This window comes from Oncorhynchus keta, chromosome 25 (assembly GCF_023373465.1).
Source record: "Oncorhynchus keta strain PuntledgeMale-10-30-2019 chromosome 25, Oket_V2, whole genome shotgun sequence".
Lineage (NCBI taxonomy): Eukaryota > Metazoa > Chordata > Actinopteri > Salmoniformes > Salmonidae > Oncorhynchus > Oncorhynchus keta.
This window is the reverse complement of record NC_068445.1, coordinates 6856299-6876613: the sequence shown is the minus strand read 5'-3', so window position 1 is coordinate 6876613 and position 20315 is coordinate 6856299. Positions and strand designations below refer to the sequence as shown.

The window sequence follows — 20315 nt, the reverse complement described above, 5'->3', positions numbered from 1 at the left end:
AAGCGCTTGCAGTGTTTGAATGATTGGGATGGGATGGCCTCCCTGATGGCTGTGTGTGTGTGTGTGTGTGTCTCAATAAATGGACTGCAAACACTGAGAGAAATGGCCTAGGGCTCTGTAATGATATCAGGCCCATCAGCACAGGGACAGAACTGCCGCCGTTGCCTCCTCCACCACCTCCTCTGCTCCTCCTCCCATTCCTCCTCCGCCTCCCCTCCTCCTCCCCCTTTTCTCTCTCCCCCTCCTCCCCCTCTCCACGGCTCATTTCCCCTTGACATGAGGAGCGCAGATAATCAACCCTTGATTAAACCTAATCGGGTAGAGCAACAAAAGCCAAGGCCCCCTAATTGAGTAAGATGCAATGCTACTTGTGAAAGGCAGGCTAAATTGTTTTATCATTTCCTATTTTGATGAAATCTGATTTGAGCCTTGTTTCATGGATTTTGTTCTGAACTCTTCTGATAATGCTTGGACATTTAGATTATGCTTGTTCACAAAGGCTGCCGTGGTAATTGATATTTCCACCGGATAGCACTCTATTTATAGCCCCATACAGAAGGAATATAGACAATTCAGAATCATACCACGCGAAAGATGTATCATTAGTCAGAGCAACAAACATCCTCATCAGGTTCCTTTGGCAAAGATTCTCTGATGTCGTCCGTTCTAAAGTGGCAGTTTGAAGTGGCCCCAAGGAGAAAGGACCGCAGCTTGCATGTCCCTTCGCTCGCGCAAACTTCTTTGAGAAACACCCCGGACGAGAGCAAACCAGATGTATCCGTTTGTCCCATTCTGTCCTTGCGCCGTTTTTTAAAAGGATAGAACAACAACAAAAAAACGAAACATAAGGAAACCATCCTCAGACCTTCGCTCTGGTCACTCTTAGCGTACGTGGGGTCTTTATTTTCCCACCGGGCTCAAGCCTGATGCGGCAGCATCTAAATAATCACCAGCTGGGTTGGATTAAGTTGAGTAGAAAGTAGAAACATTACAAGTAATAATGGTGTGAAGCCTGTCTGTGTTCAGAAGGCATTTGAAAACCCTCGGTTTGTATTGTACAAACACATGTCGAAATGAATATTATTGTTACAATCAGGAAACACTTAAATAAGGGGTGAAAATAGGGTTCTGTCCCTGATAGGTGGATTAGGGTGAGAGTGACCCTGGTGCCCATTCTCTTGTTTTGGGGATGGAGCCGTGTCAGATGTGACGGATGACTCCAGTTGTTGGGTATAATATATTGGCATAGCCATTATCCCTCTGACCTCCTCGCCCACCTTCCTCTACTACACAATGATAGGAGACATGTCAAGCTGTCAGGAGAGACCACAGTGTCAGAGAGACAGAGGCCCCACTAATGCTGTATTCATTTGCCTGTGGTCCTGTCTCAGCACCCATCACAGTGGGGGAAAAGGACCTTGACATGAACAACTGTTTATCACATTGAACCATTCTCTGCTAAAGTTTAAGTTTCACTCACCTGTCTCAAGTTAGAGTTCCAGGGGCCAACTTTTGGCTGTTCAAATTCTTCAGAAACCACTGGGAAAATCCTTCCACACAATCTCACTGTCTAACTGAGTGGAACAGGTGATTTTCTTTGGCTGGGACTATGGAGACACATGGTCAACCTGATTTATACAAGTGTGGAGGAATACTTCTGCGTGCTAACAGGATTGATTTATTTTTCCACAACAATGATCCTGTGGGCAGAGCCTGACAGTGGCATTTTGGCCTCTCTCCCTTTAACCTCATTCCTATCTGTTTCCTGCCACCACCTCTCTCATTGGAAAACAGCTCCATGTAAAAACAAAAAATAATAATTAAAGTCCAAATTGAATAAAATAAAATAAAAAGTCAATACAGAAAGATAAGCTCTTACAGAGTAAATGGATTAGTGGGGGAGACAAATAGGACGGGTAGAAAAAGCGCAATATTTTCCTCCCGATCCTCCGACATAGAACCACCCACCTTTACACTTGCACCACCCCAGCCCACAATCCCTGTTAACTAATAATGCAGTACTATACAAAACACAGACGTGACTTTGTGAAATGTGTTTGCCAGTCTTGGAAGAGAGTTGTCCAGCCTAACATTTATTTGAGTTGTTAAGGAGACTGGGTGGATCAGAGAATCCCAGAGCCCCCAGACGAGAGTCTGTCACACCTGACAATTGCAGCAGTGACCCCCTCAGCCTCAGGGGCCTGTCCAATCACAGATGTGAAAAGTATTATGGGATGTATCCTTTCACTGTCATTATGACACGGGGCTGGTCTCTGACACCATCATTCTAACTGCCGATGCCCTTCTTTATTTATTTAACCTTTATTTAACTAGGCAAGTTTAAGAACACATTCTTATTTACAATGACAGCCTACCCCAGCCAAACCCTAACCCAGACGATGGTGGGCCAATTGTGCACCGCCCTATGGAACTCCCAATTACAGCCGGTTGCGATACAGCCTGGAATCGAACCAGGGTCTGTAGTGTTGCCTCTAGCACTGAGATGCAGTGCTTTAGACCGCTGCACCACTCGGGATTACCCTTGTATATTTTGAGTGTGTAAAAAGGACACGTGTATCCGGAACTGACTCAACTCACGGCACACTCTGAATAGAACTCTGTAAAGCAAAGAAGAGCAAATTAGATTTAAGATGATGCAATTTCGGTATAATCTTCCGCACGACTCTATTGTCTTGGGTATAGTAAGATTAGGGATGAAGTTAGTGCACTGCCGCTACTGTATGTGTCTATACAGTTTTTCTGTAATTATTTTGCTTTGGTCTTCAAATTCTTGTGTATGATGCAGTCTTTGGCCTAGTTTTGGAACAGCCTGTGCTTCTAGAGTGGAGTCACGTGCTGTCGAACAGTAGTATGAGGAAACGCGGTATGAATGTAAGGGTTGCAGGGTGGGGGTAAAGGGCCACTTAAACAACTCATGAGAGTCTAGTGAGTTTGCTTCTAAGCCCTTAAACCATCACCATCAGAGCTGTCCGTCAAATATCCAGCTATGGGCCTTGGCTATGGTGAGGGCAAGGTAACATGATCAGTGCCGCTTTGTCTGGAGGAAATGGATGCCTGCCCTTTTCTGGTCTTTCTCAAAGTATTTCGGCAGTTAATGAGTGGATGAGTTCAGGGTTGGGAAGGTTACTTTCTAAATGTAAACCATTACCGTTACTAGTTAGCTGTCCAAAATTGCAATAAGTAACACATTTGGATTACCCAAACTCAGTAAAGTAATCTAATCTTACTTTTAGATTACTTTCCCCTTAAGAGGCATTAGAAGAAGACAATGTATGTTACCAATTGAACGACATCTATTGCAGGATAAATCAATGTTAGAGTTTAGATAACTAGCCATAAATGGATGTTGCATTTTACTTTATGGGTTATGTACATAGCTGCGGTAGTTTGGGGGTGGGGATGCCGCGATTTTTGATTGAAGGTGGAAGGGGGATGCAGGGAAAAAAATATTGCCCGCACAGAAGACGTCTATATCAGTCCGCTAATACAAGACTAGTAAAGGCCTTTGTGTTTTTTTTATTTTTTTTTACTAAATATATATTTTTGTATTTACCAGCATTTGTAACTTCTGTCTGATAATTATCTGTACAGAACAGCTCATCTAATAATACTTGTGGAATATAAAGTGCTTGCTTGATATATGTTTTCCATGGGAATCGAACCCACAACCCTAGCATTGCAATCATCATCAGCCAACTGAGCCATAATATCAGATCAGATCATCACAAACCACTTGATGTCTCAATGTACTCAATTACTGTGTTGTGCGTTGTTTTCCATCATGGTGATGCAAAGTCTACAGGTACAAACCTTGATGACAATACACTAATGTACTACTTTTTGTGCAGTATTAATTTACCATCCTTACAAACCACATTAAGTGGGTTGGAAGGATGGTAAATTAATACTGCACAAAAAGTGGTTGTTTTCCATGTTATTTGATCCAAAAATAATAATAATTTGATGTGGATGTTTTGTGTCTTTGCCCATTACCTTTTGATGTAACTGTTTGAAGACAGGGTTTTGTTCTTTCTGGATTCCATTAGAATGATAATCACAGAGAAAGAGACAGGGCAATAACTCGTACAATTCCAACTATTGAATCCTGCAAGATACTGTTCTTTAATTATACAACTACCACGGGGAGATGCTGAAAAATGTGTTTGCCCACGCTACGTATATCTATATTGGTCCTCTAATAGTAGTAAAGGACTAGTGCACTACTTTTGTGAAAAATATTTTCAACAAATAATAATATATATTTGTATTAATATGTGACCGACCGCCTCGATTCGGTATTATGTAGCAACATTTGAAATGGTGTTTTTATCATTGGATAAAAGTAGAAACTCAGCGCTAGAAAATGGTATATCATACACTGCACTTGAGGAACAATGGGAAAGTAATTCTGCTTTGAAAGATGATAAATGTGCAAACCCCACTTTTGAGAAAATGGGCCTTGAATGTTTTGGTACACCTACTGGAGAGCACTTTGTCTACTCCCATCTCTTTAAGCATTCACATGTGAGGCCATGTGGTAAACATATGCTATATCAAATCAAATCTAGGTTTATTTGTCACATGCACAGGATACATAAGGTGTAAATGGTACGGTGAAGTGGTTGCATTATTAGATGACGCTTACGCGACACATCGATGGGTCATGTGAAGGAAATGCTATAACCACCCCCCTCAGCCACATCTAGCTTAGTGGATGGGTCACTATTGTCCAGCCAAAGTGGAATCTTTTTGTTTAGACATGAAGCTAGCTAGTTAAACAATGAACTGGAACAATCCCAACTCATACTACTACCAATACAAACATTGTCATAGCTGTAGTATGAATCTGCAGGTAGCTAAAGCTAACAAACTATGTTCAATGTTAGCTAGCTAACATTAGGCTATAACTAGCAATGCAAGTGGATTTCTGATTAGAATCATATTTCTACACAGATCATACATGTAACGTTAGTGAGCCAGAAAGCTAGCATTTTCTAGCTAACAAACAGTACGCTTTAACATTAAATAAGAAAGAACAACTTTCTGACAAAATTAGAAACGTATCTCAAAGTGTAGCGAGACTCATACTCATATACAGTGGGGCAAAAAAGTATTTAGTCAGCTACCAATTGTGCAAGTTCTCCCACTTAAAAAGTTGAGAAAGGACGGTAATTTTCATCATGGGTACACTTCAACGATGACAGACAAAATGAGGGGAAAACATCCAGAAAATCACATTGTAGGATTTTCTATGAATTTATTTGCAAATTATGGTGTAGTAATGTAATAGTAGTAATGTAACATTCAGAGGTGAATGTATCAAGCCAGTTGTCGTGATAAGTGTTTTGTTGTTGTGCACTGTCCTCAAACAATAGCATGGTATTTTTTTATTGTAATAGCTACTGTAAATTGGACACTGCAGTTAGATTAACAATAATTTAAGCTTTCTGCCCATATTAAACATGTCTATGTCCCAGAATTGGTTGTTGCTTACAACATCGTTCTAGTCACATGATTGCATATTGAGCAACTACTGTCCCGGTTTAGGGACACCAATCCCATAGAGGTAAAATATCTGACATTTTTCAAGTACATGTTTTTTTTTGTTGGTGTCCTTCACCTGGCTAAACGCTTGCTTGCTAGCTAGCCTAACTTCACTTTTATTGGCAATGTTAGCTAGTTAAAATGACATCTAGCTACATACTGAACATACTGGGTGGGGCACATTGTATGAATTTATGGTTGGATCAGAATGACCGTTATAATTATTGGCCAGTATGGAAAATGTAGTAAAACCACAAGTCCAAAGCCATCGATGGGGATAATTTAGGAAAGGGACAATTTTGGCTAGCTAGCCACAGGACAACAGCGCAACGAGATGCAACAATTAAAGTTGTTTCTGTCAATGATGTATGTGATTGGAGAGAATCCAAATCCAAACTGGCTTGCCTTTTTTTTTTGGTGCGCCAGGACAATTCACAGTTGAGCTCACTCAATTTAGCTCAATGCTGATTGGCTATTATTTTATACTTTTTTATCAAGGGAGGCCAAATGCTCGCTGGCTTCCTTCCCTTGCATTCAATACTATGGGCGGCAACAATGTCATACTCTTTTTGACCAGACGTCATCAGATCGATGGCCTACACATACAGAGACGAGGGGCGTTGTTTTGCTCGCTCAGATGCTTTCTCCGGTGAGATACATTCAGGCTCTTTAGAATTGATGGAAATTATGAACAACCGAGAGACAAAAGATACATTATTTTATATGTTTCTCTTTTTTCCTTGGGGATTTTTTTGGGAAGCCTGGCTTCCCTTGGCATCCATGAATACTTGCCACTGAAAATCCCTACTTGTGGTCTTCTTAAATTAAAATGGTTTTTCCATTATGTGTGGAGCACAATACCACAGAGGAGTTTACAAAGGAGGAACTCCCTCAAACTTGTATTCCATGATTCACATAATTTCTGTGTAGATATCAATAATAGGCATAAGTGATATACATATCGCCAATAGGCTACACCACTGCTGTCATCCTTATCTCCGAACCAGCTCCAAGCGTTTATTCAAATTGGTCATATAATCTTTGATGCCAACAGCAGTCGCACCATTGGAAGATGTAGCCTACAAAAAACCTATTCCTGCTCTTTTCCACAATCCATCAAACGCATTTGGTGTGTCATCATAGTGGTCATAAGTTTAAATAATAGGACTAGATCGAATCAACCCTTAAATGCACTTGAAATAAAGTTTCATCTGATTTAGTCCTATTTCTTTAACAGATCTTTTGTTGAGATGGAGACTTGAATCCAACATATTAATGATTAACTTGAAGATTACATTTGAAATCAACCAAAGCTTGTATCCCTGAGGCATATGTGTATTGTCTATTTTAGTTGAACCTTGGGTTGAATTGATGACTGCAAATGCTATATAGGCCAAATATTGATGATATATGACTTATAAAGTATGGTCACATTTTAATTTGCTCTCTTAAACGTACCCTTCGGAATGAGTTCGATAGCAACAGTGAATATTTTTTGTGAATAATAATTTCTCAATAATCATTCTCATGATAGCATATTGGTAGTAGTCAGTGACAAATATGAAAACTAAGCAAGGCTGGGCTTGGTTAAAAATCTGTATGGGAGACCAAAGGGTAGCTGTTGATAGGCCAATTGTCCAGTAGTAGGTGCTACCCAGCCTATTGTTTTGATAGTGGATATAACGTTGTTTCAAAGGGAAAAAAATCAACCTATTATATACAAGGTTTATCTATGTTGAAAATTGGTTACCATGATGACATAATCCTGTGGTTGAAATTTCGCCCTTAAAACAACAGTTTACATGATAACATTTTTTCAAATCCAATGTACAGTATTGTCCACATAGATTCCACGTCACAATACGTTGACAAAACACTTTGAAACAATGTTGATTCAATGTCGATACCTGTATGTTGAAGGTGTCTTTTGAAAAGAGGGAAATGAACAATGTGTCTTGAGGAAACTGCAAGGCATTACTTAGTTAGTACACATACAGTATGTTTGTGTGAGGGATACTGTCGATAGAGCCAAAACCTGGCTGGCATGATGACACCTGTGCACTGCACGCACACACACACACACACACACACACACACACACACACACACACACACACACACACACACACACACACACACACACACACACACACACACACACACACACACACACACACACACACACACACACACACAGTTGCACAGTGTGTAGTAACAGTTTGTGGAATTACGTTGACTCAGCACATGATATTGCTTGTGAACTTTGTTGCTGGTCTTGGTCAATATTATTTTCTTTAACAAGGCACATGCTCTTCTCATTGATCTTTTCCTTAGTATTCTCAACAATTTGTCTTCAGAAATGGACCATTCTAGACAATGTAGCAATGTGAAATGCATTATGTGCATGTTTTTTTTATTTAATTTGAAATCATTTTAAGGTTTGACTGTCTGGTCCCACTGAATGTATAGTACAGTATATCAGCATAGTAGATACTGTATGTTCACAAATGCATCCATTTTTTTCTCTCTCTCTAAAGCCTAGTTTTTCCACCAGTTCTTTTCTCACTGTGTTCTCCTGTAGGGGAGTAGCCTATTGTATGACTGATGATGCTCTGTCCAGGCTTAGGAGGATAACAGAGTTAACCCGTCCATGCTTTCTGCGCTGTTGGTCTCAACTTTGCTTTGGGTTGCAGATGAATTATGAAAATAGAAAACCGCTGCTCGTGGTCTGGTACTCCAACACTTACAGGACAACCCTAATGCGGCTAATGAAATTAACATTTCAGGGGGCTGGAATATGAGTAACTATTGCTGTCATCTCAGGAAGTAAGCTCTGTATGAGTAGAGAACAGCACCCTCCCTTCCTCCTTCCTTCCCACCCTCGCTCTCAACCTCCCTCCCTCACTCCTTCCCTCCCTCGCTCCCTCTCCCCAGTCCCCCTGCTCTGCAGTGTTGTCTATTTCTGTAGGATCCTCATTACCCAATGAGATGAAACAGCCCTTTTAAACTGTAAGCTTCTAGTGTGTCAATTTATTAGAAAAATTGTGATCATTTGACTAGCTTTGCATTGTCACTCAGCAGGTTAGTGCTAATTTTAGGTCTTTTATCGTTATAGTTTACCGTCAAACTCTCTATCCTCCAGGTAGCTCAAGTAAGAGGCAACGCTAAGGGAGGACATCGGGATAAGCACAGTTTTTATTTGTAGGGTGAAATATTTATACATACATTTACAAGGGCCAAATTGAGGGAGTAAAACATAATTTGAAATGAAGAGCGGTTTGTTTCCCCAATGATGCCAGTATCTTCAAAGGTTACTGGGCGGGCAATTTGTCTCTGAGGAAAGAGCTGGGATATCTGGGTGTTATGCAGCAACGTTTGCGGGGATGGGATATTTAAAAGGCTGCTGAGTGTGGGATCCTCCTTGTATGCAAACTGCACCTCAGGCGTAAATATTGTGTCAGCCTGCATGGATCCCATGCCTCCAGGGTCCCAAACAAAAATGGGGTGTCCTTGCCAGGCAAACAGAATATTTCAGCAGCACGATGTCCCTCATCAAATTTTCATCTGCCCATTTCAATGATGAGGCAGACTCATTTTTGGTGCAGCTCCATCACAGTAGGAGAACTGTGGTCAGCCAACCTGTCCATCCATCCTTTAATGAACAAGAGCATATGGTTCATTATCATTACTATCACCCTTAATGCCAGGAAGTACTGTATAGCTCAAAGTTGTGATAGGCCTCATACTGAACCCGGTAAGGTTGTGGTCCGGTAAGGCCATCAGCTTCTATCTCAAGGCCATCAGACTGTTAAATAGCCATCACTAGCCGGCTACCATCCGGTTACTCAACCCTGCACCTTTGAGGCTGCTGCCCTATATACATAGACATGGAATCACTGGCCATTTTAATAATTGGAACACTGGTCACTTTAATAATGTTTACATACTGCTTTACTCATCTCATATGTATATACTGTTTTTTTATTCTACTGTATTTTAGTCAATTCCATGCCTACATTGCTCCTCCTAATATTTCTCTTTTTCTTAATTCCATTATTTTCCTTTTAAAATTTTCTGAATTGTTAGATACTACTGCACTGTTGGATACTACTGCACTGTTAGATACTACTGCACTGTTGGATACTACTGCACTGTTAGATACTACTGCACTGTTGGATACTACTGCACTGTTAGATACTACTGCACTGTTAGATACTACTGCACTGTTGGATACTACTGCACTGTTAGATACTACTGCACTGTTGGATACTACTGCACTGTTGGATACTACTGCACTGTTAGATACTACTGCACTGTTAGATACTACTGCACTGTTAGATACTACTGCACTGTTGGATACTACTGCACTGTTAGATACTACTGCACTGTTGGATACTACTGCACTGTTGGATACTACTGACTGTTACTACTGCACTGTTAGATACTACTGCACTGTTGGATACTACTGCACTGTTGGATACTACTGCACTGTTAGATACTACTGCACTGTTAGATACTACTGCACTGTTGGATACTACTGCACTGTTGATACTACTGCACTGTTGGATACTACTGCACTGTTAGATACTACTGCACTGTTAGATACTACTGCACTGTTGGATACTACTGCACTGTTGGATACTACTGCACTGTTAGATACTACTGCACTGTTAGATACTACTGCACTGTTGGATACTACTGCACTGTTGGATACTACTGCACTGTTAGATACTACTGCACTGTTAGATACTACTGCACTGTTGGATACTACTGCACTGTTGGATACTACTGCACTGTTAGATACTACTGCACTGTTGGATACTACTGCACTGTTAGATACTACTGCACTGTTGGATACTACTGCACTGTTAGATACTACTGCACTGTTAGATACTACTGCACTGTTGGATACTACTGCACTGTTGGATACTACTGCACTGTTAGATACTACTGCACTGTTGGATACTACTGCACTGTTAGATACTACTGCACTGTTAGATACTACTGCACTGTTAGATACTACTGCACTGTTGGATACTACTGCACTACTACTGCACTGTTAGATACTACTGCACTGTTGGATACTACTGCACTGTTGGATACTACTGCATACTACTGCACTGTTGGATACTACTGTTAGATACTACTGCACTGTTGGATACTACTGCACTGTTAGATACTACTGCACTGTTGGATACTACTGCACTGTTAGATACTACTGCACTGTTAGATACTACTGCACTGTTGGATACTACTGCACTGTTAGATACTACTGCACTGTTGGATACTACTGCACTGTTGGCGCTAGGAACCCAAGCATTTCGGCCCTCAATAACATCTGCTGAATATGTGTATGTGACCAATCAAAGGTGGTTTGATTTGATGTGTCTGACTCGGGCATACAGATGTTCTGCGTGTTCTTGTGTCACATAGGCGGCAGGTAGCCTAGTGGTCAAGAGTGTTGAGCTCGTAACTGAAAAGTTGCTGGTTCGAATCTCTGAGCCAACTAGGTGAAAAACAACAGTTTGCTTAAGCAAGGTACTTAACCCTAATTGCGCCGATATGTCACTCTGGATAAGAGTGTTTTCTAAATGACCTAAATGTAAAACGTCGGAGGGGGTTCAGAGACTGTGTGTCAAATCAAAACAATAATAATTCCTTTGTCACATTACTCTTCATTTACTGTAGATAGAAATAGTACAGATTCCACATTGTGTTTTTACGGGAGTAGTGAAATGGATTCAGTCCCTAACGGTCCCTGCTGTGGACAGTTGCGCTGCAGGTGTTTTTACAACATTCTGGTCATAATTGGCAGAACCCCCCCCACAGAGCCTCAACCCACGGAGCCCACAAATGAATTATGCAAAAGGAGCCTTTTATTTTCCCAGTGTCCTTTAACTTTTTTGATGTGCTCAGAGAAATTTGAAAGCCAACTCCCTTTCTACTGCTCCACTTTGTCTACACTTCTCACTTACACTAATGTGTCTATATCTCTGCCTATCTGCATACCCCTTCGGGAAAAGGAGCTGCGCTTCGCATTTGACTCCCACCCTTGTTCGTTGGGAGTGCAGGGGAAGGTGTTTTTTTGTGTGTGTTTTTTTTCAAGCATCCTGTGTAAATAATTTACAGGAGCTGTCCATGCCAAAGCTTTCAAGGTCATTTGAAATTGGTAGTTAAAGAGCCAGCCGCGTGAAGGGCTGCTGCTCCCCTCATGGGGAAGTGCTCCACGGGCCGTTCTGGTGCTCACCAACCCTTAAACTGCACAATCCTCCAGGAGGGGGCAAAGGTGGAAAATGTTGAAAAAAGGTCTCCTGTAGCTGTCTCTGAGTTGGTTGGGGATCCAGTGCTCTCGCGGGTATTGGAGGGAAACAGCAGGGTTTTTATTTTCTCCTCATATCATAAGTTCCTCAGAGCACAGTGAAAGAGAAACGAGAGAAATGGCAAAAAGCATGTGAAGCAATGAACTCTGTGTGACTGCATCTGCTGTCAAGGGGCTAGCAGCAGTCTGGAGCTGCAGTACCTCAGAACCCCTATAGGAATGTATAGTAGATATAGGGAAAGGGAAGGGGCTGTTAGTGAGGTGAAATGGTACCCCCATTGGAGAGCTGTTGTGTGAACCCTGAGTAGCTTTATCATTAGCGGAGGTCAGAACTCGTCCGGTCCCAGTCACGGATCAGGACCAAACAGAAAAGGATGTTTGAAGCCAATTACACATGTTTGGCTCTTCAAAGCCTATGGAGACAACCTGTACACCTGCAAACCAATATCAGGAGCCATACAATGTTGCTCCTAGACTACCAATACAGGCCTACAGAATGAAGTCATGTTATTTTTTTTTGACCCTCTCTGATTCATTGATAATCCCAATAGTCAGGTGAAGCCCACTCTATAACTGCATCATGGTGGTTATGAGCCTAATTGTCCCAGCTGAGTAGTAGGTCAGAAACAGTCATTGTTTTTCAAAGAAGAAGTGAGTCTTAACAGCTGTAATAATGACAGATGTGGCCCCCTCTGTGCAGGAGGGTACCTCGCAGGGCACCATTTGTCCCCGTCTCCTCTCCATCCATTCTTATTTGGGACTAAGCTAGTCATCATGAGTCACTGGCAGTGAGCGCCCGGCAAATGAAAGTAAATAGTGGGGGATTCTCACGAGAGAAGTTGAGGAAATAAATCAAGCTCCCATTAACTGCAGCTCCCAGCTGTAAGTGAGCAGAGCATGCCACTCTACACCAGCCTTTTATCTGTCTATCCACATTTGTTTAGCGCTTGCTGTTATTTACTCACCTAAATGCTGCATTTCTCCAGCAGATGCAAGCTTTTTTTTGTTTATATCGTCTTGAAAGGGGGGCTGGTGGCTCTGGCTCGCCAACGCTAATAAACATTCAGCTATTTATAGGCCGTGATTATGTCATTATATTCGGCCGATTTAAAAAAAACAGTATTGTTCAAGTCTTCCTGTGTTTGCAATTGCAACTGACTTAATACGTAACGTCTCCTCCAGTCAACCTGTCCTGTGCGTGGTAATCGTAGTGTGTCCGAGGCATATGTAGAATGTACGGTACTGTTCCTTCTTCCACTCCAGATGGCCGGATGGGGGTTTGATGCTGGCCCAATAGCAGGGCTTGGCTGGCCTGTAACATGAGCTCATGAGCCCAGACAGTGGGGGGGTTTGCCCTGCAGCAACCGGATATAGCTGCCCTGGTTCTAGGACGGAAGGAGGGCATTTTCCTCCGAGAGCATACTAGTGAGGCTCCATCCACACTCATAAGGGGGACAGAAATTGACAACAGTGCAATTTCCGCACACTGATTTTGCTCTTGAAAATCTAACATGGTCTCAGTAATGAATGACTCACTATGGATAGATGGTCTATGAGTGTGTGGGGGTGCGTGTGTGTCTGACTTTGTGTGTGTCTGTGACACCCACTGCGTGAAGGCAGGATACTTCCTGAATGTAGAGCGCAGTGTGAACAGAGCCATTAATATACAGTATATTCTCTTTTCCGCAGCCACCCCCATGCTTCAGTGACTTATAGGCTTTGAAGGCCTTAAAGGAAAAGAGGAAAACAGTGTTTTTAGTCAAAGATAGAGCCACCTTGTCCATATTGTCCTTTACAGTATAACAGATGATTCCTTGGCTCGCTCCCCTTTTTTAATCAAGGGGCTTTACTGTCCACTTTGCACTTTTTGTGAGGCATCAATAATTTAGAATATTCACTGTGATGCATACCAATCTGCCTACTAGTGTGTGTGCGCATTGCATAGAGTTTCACATCCCATAACTAAGCACATTTAGAATATGCCAGTAGGCATTTATTCTGCCATCAGACAAGACAGGTCTCTTTTGCATCCGATTTCTTTTGTTTAGAGTGCCCTTTCTCCTGGAAGCGCTACAGTCAGGGATAGGGCTTGGGTCGGGTCTGTGTCATTAAATATGCAACAGTGGCTTTCTTACAGAAATTGGGGACCTGCCAGTGGATGCAAATACCCTGTACATTTAACATGTTCGACGTTCATGCATTATTAGTAAGCATAAATGGTGGAGGAGGATGGAAAATGTTCCTGTGAACGCCGGAAATAGCTCGGGAAGGACTCCTGTATTCGGTTCAGACATCTGTGGTGGCTTCAACATGAAATGTTTCGAGCTGTCTTTCTGAAATAGTTGGCAAGGAAGTTCTATGAGCATGTTAAAGGTTCAATGCAGCCATTTAAAAAAAATCTCATTATCAAATCATTTCTGCTTAACAATGCTAGCACAGATTGGAATATGTTCCGTGATTAATCTGACGGCATTGAGTAGTTAAGCACATTAGTCACCAGCTTCATTAATAAGTGCATCAACGACATTGTCCGAACTGTGACCGTACGTACATATCCCAACCAGAAGTCATGGATTACAGGCAACATCTGCACTGAGCTAAGGCTAGAGCTGCCAATTTCAAGGAATGGGACACTAATCCGGACGTTTATTTAAGAAATTGCACTACGCCCTCCGACGAACCATCAAACAGGCAAAGTGTCAATACATGTCTAAGACCGAATCCTACTATACTGGCTCTGATGCTCGTCGAATGAGGTAGGGCCTGCAAACTATCACAGATTACAAAGGAAAACCCAGCCACGAGCTGCCCAGTGAAGCACCAGCTGTTCCGGATGACTGTAATCAAGCTCTCCGTAGCCAATGTGAGTAAGACCTTTTAAACAGGTTAACATTCACAAAGCCGCAGGGCCAGATGGATTACCAGGACATGTACTCAGAGCATGCACTGACCAGCTGGCAAGTGTCTTCACTGACATGTTTAACCTCTCCCCGACCCAGTCTGTAAAACCTACATGTTTCAAGGAGACCACCATATTCCCTGTGCCCTATAATGCCAAGGTAACCTGTCTAAATGATTATCGCCCCGTATCACTCACATCTGTAGCCATGAAGTGCTTTGAAAGACTGGTTCAACACCACAGTACCCTCAAAGCTCATCACTAAGCTAAGGATCCTGGGACTAAACACCTCCCTCTGCAACTGGATCCTGCACTTCCTGACGGGCCACCCCAGCTGGTGAGGATAGGCAACAACACATTCACCACGCTAACCCGCAACACGAGGTGCGTGCTGAGTCCTCTCCTGTACTCCCTGTACACCCACGACTTTGAGGCCGCATGCGGCTCCAACAACATTATTAAGTTTGCAGACAACACGACGGTGGTAGGCCGGATCACCAACAACGATGAGACAGCCTAAAGGAAGGAGATCAGACACCTGGCAGTGTGGTGCCAGGAAAACAACCCCTCCCTCAACGTCAGAAAGACAAAGGAGCTGATTGTGGACAACAGGAAACGGAGGGCTGAGCACACCCCCATTCAACGAGATAGGGCTGTAGTTGAGCGGGTTGAGAGCTTCAAGTTCCTCAGTGTCCACATCACTAAGGACCTATCATGGTCCAAACACACCAACACAGTCATGAAGAGGGCAATGCCTCTTCCCCCTCAGGAGGCTGAAAAGATTTGGCATGGGCCCTCAAATTTTCAAAAAAGTTCTATAGTTGCACCATTGAGAGCATCTTGACTGGCTGCATCACCGCTTGGTATGGCAACTTCTTGGCATCCGACTGTAAGGCACTACAGAGGGTAGTACGTACCGCCCAGTACATCACTGGGGCCGAGCTCCCTGCCATCCAGGACCTCTATTCCAGGCTGTATCAGAGGAAGGCCCTAAAAATGGTCTAAGACTCCACTTACCCAAGTCATAGACTGCTCTCTCTGTTACCGCACGGCAAGCGGCACTGAAGCACCATGTCTGGGGCCAAAAGACTCCTGAACAGCTTCTACCCCCAAGCCATAAAACTGGGAATGGTTACCTGGACAAATGGTTAATTAAAATTCAAAATTAAAAAATTAAAACACTATCCTGCACTGGCTCTATGCACACTCACTGGACACTACCCACACACTCACACATACTACACTGTCACTCTAACACACACATACACATACTGTACACACACGCACACACACTACATATGCTCACACACACACACACATATTGACGCCACACACTCACGCAGACACACTTTCACACTCTTTCACACCCTTCACATACGCTGCTGCTACTCTGTTTATTATCTATCCTGATTGCCTAGTCACTTTTTACCCCTGCCTAAGGTACATGTACATACAGTGCATTCGGAAAGTATTCAGACCCCTTCACCCTTTTCACATTTTGTTACATAACAGCCTTATTCTAAAAATAGATTAACCATTTTTTTCTCATCAATGTACACACAATAACCCATAATGACAAAACAAACAAAAAACATTTCTAGAAATGTTTGCAAATGTTTGCAAATAAAAAACAGAAATGCTTTATTTACATAAGATTCAGACCCTTTGCTATGAGACTCGAAATTGAGCTCAGGTGCATCCTGTTCCCATTGATTATCCTTGAGATGTTTCTACAACTTGATTGAAGTCTTCCTGTGGTAAATTCAATTGATTGGACATCCACTCACCTGTCTTCCTAAGATCCCACAGTTGACAGTGTATGTCAGAGCAAAAACCAAGCCATGAGGTCGAAGGAATTGTCCGTAGAGCTCCAAGCCCGGATTGTGTTAAGGCACAGATTTGGGGAAGGGTATCAAAACAAGTCTGCAGCATTGAAGGTCCCCAAGAACTAAATGTCCTCCATCATTCTTAAATGGAAGGAGTTTGTAACCACCAAGACTCTTCCTAGAGCTGGACAACCATCTCTGCAGCACTCCACCATTCAGGCCTTTACGGTAGAGTGGCCAGATGGAAGCCACTCCTCAGTAAAAGGCACATGACAGCCCACTTGGAGTATGCCAAAAGCACCTAAAGGACCATGAGAAACAAGATTCTGTAGTCTGATAAAACCAAAATGCCAAGCGTCATGTCTGGAGGAAACCATGCACCGCTCATCACCTGGCCAATACCATCCCTATGGTGAAGCATGGTGGTGGCAGCGTCATGCTGTGGGGATGTTTTTTGGCAGCAGGGACTGGGAGAATAGTCAGGATCAGGGAAGAGATTAAAGGAGAAAAATACAGCGAGATCCTTGATAAAAAGCTACTCCAGAGTGCTCAGGACCTCAGTCTGGGGAGAAGGTTCACCTTTCAACAGGACAACGACCCTAAGCACACAGCCAAGTCTCTGAATTTCCTTGAGTGGCCCAGCCAGAGCCCGGACTTGAACCTGATCGAACATCTCTGGAGAGACCTGAAAATAGCTGTGCAGCAACATCCATCCTGACAGAGCTTGAGAGGATCTGCAGAGAACAATGGGAGAAACTCTCCAAATACAGGTGTGCCAAGCTTGTAGTGTCATACCCAAGAAGACTTGAGGCTGTAATCGCTGCCAAAGGTACTTCAACAAAGTACTGAGTCAAGGGTCTGAATACTTATGTAAATTTCAGTTTTTTAAATTTTAATACATTTAAAAAAATGTCTAAAAACACGTTTCCTTTGTCATTATGTGGTACCGTCTGGAGATTGAGGAACCTTTTTTAAAAATACATTTATTTTAGAATAAGGCTGTAATGTAACAAAATGTGAAAAAAGTGAAGGGGTCTTCACTGTATTACCTCAACCACCGTACCCCTGCACATTAACCCGGTACTCCTTGAGTATAGTCTTGTTATTTTATTGCATGACTATTTCCTTTTTTTTATTGAGCAATTCTTTCTGACTTTTTAACTCTGGGAAAGGGCTCGTAAGTAAGCATTTCACAGTAAAGTCTACACCTGTTGTATTCGGTGCATGTGCCAAAACTTGATTTGATGAAGTACCTTCCTGTGATTGTTCTCAATTAAAAGGGTCACAAAGAAAATCACGTTTTTGACTGCACTGGACCTTTAAGGAGTGAATAAAATTATCTTTGTGCAAAGAGGTTTGGTGGACGATGATTGCTAACTGCCCAAAGAGTACTGTAATTGATTAATAGTTGGGCTAAAGTGGAGGATCCAGTGATAAGCTGGAGAGCCGTGGGTTTTCCCAGCAAGGGCACTGAGACGAAGTGGGCCACTGATTAATTTGTCATGAAGAGGTGCTTGATGGGAGTTCTGTCTCCAGGAGCACTGGGATGAAAAAGCCCCGTGATTGTCGCCAAGTTTTTAATTATGGCTTAAAGGTCTTGAGAGGGTGGAAGAAACTCCAACTGTTTCCAAGGGGGCTTTTGAAAACAGACTTAATTAAAGTCAATGGGATTGGAATGAAACCGGGCTCTGTCTGTCAATTATCCTCCTCAGTGTGTTGGGTAGGAAATGAGAAAGAGCCACATCCTCATATTATCCCCTTTTGTATATATCTTTACCAGGATGAGCATATACCTAACCTTTTAAAGTCAATATTGAAGTCGGTGTGACGAGATATCCACTGGTTAAAACACACCTGAGAAAGTGATAGCCTACTGTACATCGTTATGGTATCAGAGTGTCACTATTTGGATAATTCCCCTTTGATACAATTGAATTTTCCCTCATAATTGAGAGGAGCGGCGAGGAGAGGAGGAGAGGAGACATCCTTTTGGAGATGTGGAGGTCCATTCTATGAATATTTCATGCAAATGGAGGGTGGGTGGCTCACCAGAGTGGAACACAGGGTATTGGAAGTCACTCCCTCATTTGATTAGGGAGATTGTTATTCAAATGTCACCATTTCCATACTAACCTGCCTGCCACCTCAATCCTACCCCCTTGAAAAAATAATTTAGATGTACATGGCCAGGTAATTTCTCGAGATTGGGAAGTGTTGGTTGATCTGGGAGTGTACATTTTCTTATCTATTTATTTGATTCTGTTTCCCTGAAAGATTTTGTCTCTTGCCATTCTAAAACATGCAAATATGTCCTGCAGATTGTGACTCACGATCTTCATACTCAGCTTTAACAATGTAATTTATATCTTACTCTTTCACCTTACTACTGTATTTAAGACCCCTAATTATCCAGGTAAGCAATTTATCAAGCAATATCTTGATCGATAACTACCTGCTCATTTCTACTGTACATAGGGGGCATAAGCATTGATTGGCTGGTCTACAGTAATGTCAATTCCCACAAGGTATACATGATCATGCATGATTAGCATAGCAGTTGTTCAAATTCAAGCGAGGCATAACCGTGACATGTTGTGGACTGACATTGATTATACCTCTCTCCCCCAACTAACTTGCCATAGGTGTAAGTGTAACCTCCATGCTGGCCAGTGCACCTTTCGGGAGGGAAGCCTGCAGTGTGACTGTGAACACAATACGACGGGCCAAGACTGCACTCGCTGTGAGAGGGGCTTCAAAGCCAAGTCATGGAAACCTGGATCGTACCTACCCACCCCCAACGGATCCCCCAATACCTGTACGTAACCTACAATATAGCTACTAGGGATTAACATGGGTAACCGGGATCCCGGGACTGTCCCGTGAACACTCTTCACATTTCCTGAAAAAATTCAATGACAAGACCCGGGAAATGACATCTTCCCCCAATACCGGCACTAATGCACAACATGCGCAGGATCAGATTAGCAAAAACATTTATAGCACATTATCCAAACAGGTTGTCACATGGAAGCCTTTAGCCTAGCTTATTTACTTCACACGAAGTCGCCATAAATTCAAAGCGCACACACAATTGACACTGCCGGACTGCACACACGACCCGAATGCAGTTAATACACCTGACAGGAAACCCATACAGTAGGTTTAGTCTATAAAAGAATGTGTGCCTTTATTATTATTATTATTATTGTGAATATTCTGATAGTCACAAATGTGATGGGCCTATGCACAATTCCCTACATAAGGCATCTCTGCCACTGACATTACGTTTGTTAACAATGCAGAGAGGCACGAGGGAACATTCCCTCTTCTCCTGTCCTAGAGCCTTGGCTATTTTCCTAGCCAGTCCCACTCCTGTTGCGCATGAAAATGCACTGGGAATCTAAGATAAAGTAACTATCATTAGGAAATATCGGTGTAATTTGCTCTGAAACCTTTACATAGTGGCAGAGCCAAGCCGACAAGGTGGCTCGGGCGCTTTAAATTGGCACTTCTGAATAAAAAAAATTTAAATGTTGGCGGTATTTCGAGGTATAGATATGAATTATTCCCGGTATTGAAACTTGGTAGATTTTCGGGGAAATATTCATCCCTAATAGCTACTGTATAGACTTCCAACATGATACCATCCATACCATACTGTATCAACCATACTATACCAGGCACATACTAGATGGATTAAGTAATG

The 20315-nt window shown here is 42.4% G+C and overlaps 1 protein-coding gene across 5 annotated transcripts in view; it reads left to right on the top strand.

Annotated features, from left to right (window-relative positions):
• LOC118358043 (netrin-G2-like) overlaps nt 1–20315 on the top strand; it is a 55983-nt gene that overhangs the window by 9662 nt on the left and 26006 nt on the right. For all 5 annotated transcript variants that reach the window (XM_052478549.1, XM_052478547.1, XM_052478548.1 and 2 more), the window contains exon 3: nt 19252–19424. In XM_052478549.1, the coding sequence (XP_052334509.1) occupies nt 19252–19424 (173 nt within the window). The remainder of the gene's footprint in view (nt 1–19251; nt 19425–20315) is intronic.